Here is a 6793-nt window from a genome sequence, read left to right on the forward strand (position 1 = left end):
GACCTCACATGAAACAGGCAAAACATGATTAGCAAAAAGAATAGCAACCCCTCCTCTAGCAGAGGTCATGTGACTAAAAGAATGTCCCCTGTCCACTCCTTCCTCCAGTCAGTTTCATTGTCATCGTCACTATGTGTCTCCTGCACAAACATAACATCCACAGCCTTACGCTCAATAAGTTCATAGATTAGAGCTCTTTTCTGAGCATCCCGTGCTCCGTTCACATTCAGAGTGCCCACCCTGATCTTACTCATTTGTAAATATGGAGGATGAAGACACAGCACAGGCCACAGGGTGAGAAACACCAGGAAGTTAAGTAGTTTCAAAGCCATCCTCATTCTGTAATCCCAGTTTCAGTGTCCATTCCCTCTACCTCCAGAGAAACAGCACCTGCTGCATCAAGCCCTGCACCATCACAATCCATACCTTCTCTATTCACCACCTCCTGAGTCTGCTGTGGCTCAACTGTCTCACTGTCCACAGTACCCTCAGCTCCAGTACCAGCTGTCTCACCCTCTTCCACTACCTGCTCCTGAGGGGTAGGGGCTATTACAGGTTCTTCTCTCTCTATTCTGGGATCTGCAGCACTGTCTTCAGCTGAACTGGGCCCAGCTCCTGCATCCCCCTCCTGCACTGTGTCCTTCCCCTTAGAGTCCGGCCCTGCCTCTGCCTCCTCAGGACACCAACGCTTTAAATGTCCTTCTTGACCACACCCTAAACACTTCATAGAGTCTGACGAGGCAAAAACTACATAATCATAGCCATCAACTCTTCATTTCAGAGCCACATTTAGATCTTCTCTGCCATCTTTCAGGATCATGTAGACCTGCCGTCTGAAGGAGACTACGTGTTTGAGTCGAGGAGACGTACAACCAAGAGGGATTCTCTTCATGTAGGACACAAGCTGACCAAAACGAGACAGTTCTTCAGATAACACTTCATTTTTAATAAAAGGTGGTACATTGGACAGTGTGATTTTTTTAGAGGGACGAACGAGAGGCAGTACGGGCGTGAACGTGTCTCTAATGACCACGCCGCGCTCCAGCACAGTGTTTACTTTCTCTACACTGTCTACAAACACTACGACAGCCCCATTCATACGAGAAACAGAACGAACACTCTCACACCCAATAACCTCCCCTACAGCCAGACCACACTCCTCCACTGAGCATCTGACCTCGGGGACAACTTTTAAACCGTGCCGCCGCGAGAGCTGCTCTACACTAACTTTCCTCTCTGCCGCCGCCGCCATGACGACCGGCAAACAGCTGGCTACCGGCTCCTCCACCTAACTACCGCTCCTTCTCCTCCTCTCCCCCACAGACAGTGTCACAGTCACAGACACACAGTACAGTACACCACCAACACAGCAAGAAAAGATAGAAAACTCACACGCTCAGCAGCACGCACTCTCACTCACACACCGCAGCTCACATCACTCACTTCCACTCAGAGAGAGAGAGAGAGTGTGTGTGTGACAGTGTGTGTATGAGAGTGTTTGTGTGAGAGAGAGGGAGAGAGAGAGAGTGTGAGTGTTTGTGTGAGGCAGAGAAAGAGAGAGAAAGCGCATGTGTATGAGAGAGGGAATGTGAGTGTGTGTGACAGAGTGTGTATGAGAGTGTTTGTGTGAGAGAGAGGGAGAGAGAGAGAGAGAGAGTTTGTGAGAGGGAGAGAGAGTGTGTGTATGTGTGTGTGTGTATGTGTGTGAGAGAGAAAGAGAGTGAGTGGGTGTGTAAGAGCGAGAGAGTGTGTGAGTGTGTGTGTGAGAGAGAGTGACAGAATATGAATGTGTGAGAGTGTGTGTGTGTCTGAGAGAGTGTTTGTGTCTGTGTGTGTGAGAGAGAGACAGTGGGAGTGTGTGTGTGTGAGTGAGAGTGTGGGTTTGTGAGAGGGAGGGGGAGAGAGAGTGTGAGTGTGTGTGACAGTGTGTGTGTGTCTGACAGAGAGTGTGTGTGTCTGTGAGAATGTGTGTATGAGAGTGTTTGTGTGAGAGGGAGAGAGAGAGAGTGTGTGTGTGTGAGAGAGAGAGAGTGTGAGTGTGTGTGTGTGTGTGTGAGGTCCTATTTAAAGGTGTTTAATCATGTTTTAAAGAACTGTTTTAGTTTACTTTGATACATTTAGTATTCTGATACGTTTAGTATTTTGACTAAATCAGTACTTTACTGAAGTAAGGGACGTGTTTATCTCTGACACCTGATTAACACAATCACTGATCTTACCCCAGGTTCTCCAGTTTACAGTGAGGACTCTTCAGACCGACACAGAGCTGCTCCACTCCTGAATCCAGCAGTTCATTTCTACTCAGATCCAGTTCTCTCAGACTAGAGCAGTTAGAGCTGAGAACTGAGGCCAGAGCTGCACAGCCCTTATCTGAGAGATTACAGCTCCACAACCTGGAATAGATATATGTACATCAGAACATCAACATGTTACACACACACACTCATTGATTCAGTAATTTATTCATTTTTAATTGATAAGAAAACTGCAAAAACTAAAACTAAATCATGCTGTGTGTGTGGTGTGTCAGAGTGTGTGTTAGAGTGAGTGTGTGTGTGTGTCTGTGAGAGAGAGCGAGGGTGTGTTTTCTGGGAGAGAGGGAGTGCGTGTGTTTGTGTGTGTGTGTGTGTGAGAGAGAGAGAGAGAGTGTGTGTGATTGTGTGAGTGTGAGAGACTAAGAGTGAGACTGTGAGAGTATGTGTGTGAGAGTGAGTGTGTGTGTGTGTGTCATTGTGTGTGTGAAAGTGTGTGAGAGAGAGAGAGAGAGTGTGTGTGCATGAGAGAGAGAATGTGACTATGTGTGAGAGTGTGAGTGTGTGTGTAAGAGAGAGTGAGAGTGTGTTTGTGTGTGAAAGTGTGTGAGAGAGAGTGTGAGTGTGAGACAGTGAGAGAGAGTGTGTGTTTGTGTGTAAATGTGTGTGTGTGTGTCTGTGTGTGAGAGTGTGTGTGTGTTTGAGAAAGAGAGAGAAAGTGTGAGTGTGTGTGTGAAAGTGTGCATAAGAGAGTGTGTATGAGAGTGTATGTGTGGGTGTGTGTGAGAATGTGAGTGTGTGTGTGTTTGTCTGTGTGTGAGAGAGAGAGAGTGCATGTGTTTGTGGAGAATGTGTGTGACTGAGAGTGTGTGTGTGTGTGAGTCTGTGTGTGTTTGAGAGAGTGCGTGTGTGTCTGTGAGAGAGTGTGTGTGTGAGTCTGTGTGTGTTTGAGAGAGTGTGTGTGTGTCTGTGTCTGTGAGAGAGAGCGAGGGTGTGTATGTGTGAGAGAGAGAATGTGGCTGTGTGTGTGAGAGTAAGTGTGAGTGTGTGTGTGAGAATGTGAGTGTGTGTGTGTGTGTGTGTTTGAGAGAGCAAGAGAGAGAGAGAGTTCATGTGTCTGTGTGTGTGTGTGTGTGATTGTGTGAGAATGCGTTTGTGTGTGAGAGTGAGTGTGTGTGTCAGTGTATGTGTGTTTGTCTGTGTGTGTGAGAGAGAAAAACAGCGAGAAAGAGAGAGAATGTGACTGTGTGAGAGTGTGTGTCATTGTGTGTGTGAGAGAGAGACAGAATATGAATGTGTGAGAGTGTGTGTGTGTCTGAGAGAGTGTTTGTGTGTGTGTGAGAGAGACAGTGGGAGTGTGTGTGAGTGAGAGTGTGGGTTTGTGAGAGGGAGGGGGGGGAGAGAGAGAGAGAGCGAGTGTGTGTGAGAGTGTGTGTGTGTGTGTGTGAGGTCCTATTTAAAGGTGTTTAATCATGTTTTAAAGAACTGTTTTAGTTTACTTTGATACATTTAGTATTCTGATACGTTTAGTATTTTGACTAAATCAGTACTTTACTGAAGTAAGGGACGTGTTTATCTCTGACACCTGATTAACACAAGCACTGATCTTACTCCAGTTTCTCCAGTTTACAGTGAGGACTCTTCAGACCGACACAGAGCTGCTCCACTCCTGAATCCAGCAGTTCATTGAAACTCAGATCCAGTTCTCTCAGACTAGAGCAGTTAGAGCTGAGAACTGAGGCCAGAGCTGCACAGCCCTTATCTGAGAGATTACAGTCCTGTAACCTGGAATAGATATATGTACATCAGAACATCAACATGTTACACACACACACTCATTGATTCAGTAATTTATTCATTTTTAATTGATAAGAAAACTGCAAAAACTAAAACTAAATCATGCTGTGTGTGTGGTGTGTCAGAGTGTGTGTTAGAGTGAGTGTGTGTGTGTGTCTGTGAGAGAGAGCGAGGGTGTGTTTTCTGGGAGAGAGGGAGTGCGTGTGTTTGTGTGTGTGTGTGTGTGAGAGAGAGAGAGAGAGTGTGTGTGATTGTGTGAGTGTGAGAGACTAAGAGTGAGACTGTGAGAGTATGTGTGTGAGAGTGAGTGTGTGTGTGTGTGTCATTGTGTGTGTGAAAGTGTGTGTGAGAGAGAGAGAGAGTGTGTGTGCATGAGAGAGAGAATGTGACTATGTGTGAGAGTGTGAGTGTGTGTGTAAGAGAGAGTGAGAGTGTGTTTGTGTGTGAAAGTGTGTGAGAGAGAGTGTGAGTGTGAGACAGTGAGAGAGAGTGTGTGTTTGTGTGTAAATGTGTGTGTGTGTGTCTGTGTGTGAGAGTGTGTGTGTGTTTGAGAAAGAGAGAGAAAGTGTGAGTGTGTGTGTGAAAGTGTGCATAAGAGAGTGTGTATGAGAGTGTATGTGTGGGTGTGTGTGAGAATGTGAGTGTGTGTGTGTTTGTCTGTGTGTGAGAGAGAGAGAGTGCATGTGTTTGTGGAGAATGTGTGTGACTGAGAGTGTGTGTGTGTGTGAGTCTGTGTGTGTTTGAGAGAGTGCGTGTGTGTCTGTGAGAGAGTGTGTGTGTGAGTCTGTGTGTGTTTGAGAGAGTGTGTGTGTGTCTGTGTCTGTGAGAGAGAGCGAGGGTGTGTATGTGTGAGAGAGAGAATGTGGCTGTGTGTGTGAGAGTAAGTGTGAGTGTGTGTGTGAGAATGTGAGTGTGTGTGTGTGTGTGTTTGAGAGAGCAAGAGAGAGAGAGAGTTCATGTGTCTGTGTGTGTGTGTGTGTGATTGTGTGAGAATGCGTTTGTGTGTGAGAGTGAGTGTGTGTGTCAGTGTATGTGTGTTTGTCTGTGTGTGTGAGAGAGAAAAACAGCGAGAAAGAGAGAGAATGTGACTGTGTGAGAGTGTGTGTCATTGTGTGTGTGAGAGAGAGACAGAATATGAATGTGTGAGAGTGTGTGTGTGTCTGAGAGAGTGTTTGTGTGTGTGTGAGAGAGACAGTGGGAGTGTGTGTGAGTGAGAGTGTGGGTTTGTGAGAGGGAGGGGGGGGAGAGAGAGAGAGAGCGAGTGTGTGTGAGAGTGTGTGTGTGTGTGTGTGAGGTCCTATTTAAAGGTGTTTAATCATGTTTTAAAGAACTGTTTTAGTTTACTTTGATACATTTAGTATTCTGATACGTTTAGTATTTTGACTAAATCAGTACTTTACTGAAGTAAGGGACGTGTTTATCTCTGACACCTGATTAACACAAGCACTGATCTTACTCCAGTTTCTCCAGTTTACAGTGAGGACTCTTCAGACCGACACAGAGCTGCTCCACTCCTGAATCCAGCAGTTCATTGTCACTCAGATGCAGTTCTCTCAGACTAGAGCAGTTAGAGCTGAGAACTGAGGCCAGAGCTGCACAGCCTTTATCTGAGAGATTACAGTCCTGTAACCTGGAATAGATATATGTACATCAGAACATCAACATGTTACACACACACACTCATTGATTCAGTAATTTATTCATTTTTAATTGATAAGAAAACTGCAAAAACTAAAACTAAATCATGCTGTGTGTGTGGTGTGTCAGAGTGTGTGTTAGAGTGAGTGTGTGTGTGTCTGTGAGAGAGAGCGAGGGTGTGTTTTCTGGGAGAGAGGGAGTGCGTGTGTTTGTGTGTGTGTGAGAGAGAGAGAGAGAGTGTGTGTGATTGTGTGAGTGTGAGAGACTAAGAGTGAGACTGTGAGAGTATGTGTGTGAGAGTGAGTGTGTGTGTGTGTGTCATTGTGTGTGTGAAAGTGTGTGAGAGAGAGTGTGAGTGTGAGACAGTGAGAGAGAGTGTGTGTTTGTGTATAAATGTGTGTGTGTGTCTGTGTGTGAGAGTGTGTGTGTGTTTGAGAAAGAGAGAGAAAGTGTGAGTGTGTGTGTGACAGTGTGCATGTGTATGAGAGTGTATGTGTGGGTGTGTGTGAGAATGTGAGTGTGTGTGTGTTTGTCTGTGTGTGAGAGAGAGAGAGTGCGTGTGTGTCTGTGAGAGAGTGTGTGTGTTTGTGGAGAATGTGTGTGACTGAGAGTGTGTGTGTGTGTGAGTCTGTGTGTGTTTGAGAGAGTGCGAGGGTGTGTTTGTGTGAGAGAGAATGTGGCTGTGTGTGTGAGAGTAAGTGTGAGTGTGTGTGTGTGTGTGTGTTTGAGAGAGCAAGAGAGAGAGAGTGTGAGTGTGTGTGTGACAGTGTGCATGTGTATGAGAGTGTATGTGTGGGTGTGTGTGAGTGTCTGTGAGAGAGAGCGAGGGTGTGTTGTCTGTGAGAGAGTGTGTGTGTTTGTGTGTGTGTGTGTGAGAGAGAGAGAGAGAGTTCATGTGTGTCTGTGTGTGTGTGAGAGAGAGAGAGAGAGAGAGAGCGAGAAAGAGAGAGTGAGTGTGTGTGTGAAAGAGAGAGAGAGAGAGTGTGTGAGTGTGAGAGACTGTGTGAGAATGCGTTTGTGTGTGAGAGTGAGTGTGTGTGTCAGTGTATGTGTTTGTCTGTGTGTGTGAGAGAGAAAAACAGCGAGAAAGAGAGAGAATGTGACTG

At 46.0% G+C, this 6793-nt stretch overlaps 1 protein-coding gene across 1 annotated transcript in view; it reads right to left on the reverse strand.

Annotated features, from left to right (window-relative positions):
* LOC136696368 (ribonuclease inhibitor-like) overlaps window positions 1-5733 on the reverse strand; it is a 35482-nt gene extending 29749 nt beyond the window's left edge. Inside the window, exons 1-4 of the mRNA XM_066670718.1 lie at window positions 5726-5733; window positions 5506-5679; window positions 3864-4037; window positions 2220-2393 (exon numbers count right to left, since the gene is read on the reverse strand). Of these exons, the coding sequence (XP_066526815.1) occupies window positions 2220-2393; window positions 3864-4037; window positions 5506-5679; window positions 5726-5733 (530 nt within the window). The remainder of the gene's footprint in view (window positions 1-2219; window positions 2394-3863; window positions 4038-5505; window positions 5680-5725) is intronic.
* Between the last annotated feature and the right edge of the window lie 1060 nt (window positions 5734-6793).

The sequence above is a fragment of the Hoplias malabaricus genome, chromosome 5 (assembly GCF_029633855.1).
Source record: "Hoplias malabaricus isolate fHopMal1 chromosome 5, fHopMal1.hap1, whole genome shotgun sequence".
Taxonomy (NCBI): domain Eukaryota; kingdom Metazoa; phylum Chordata; class Actinopteri; order Characiformes; family Erythrinidae; genus Hoplias; species Hoplias malabaricus.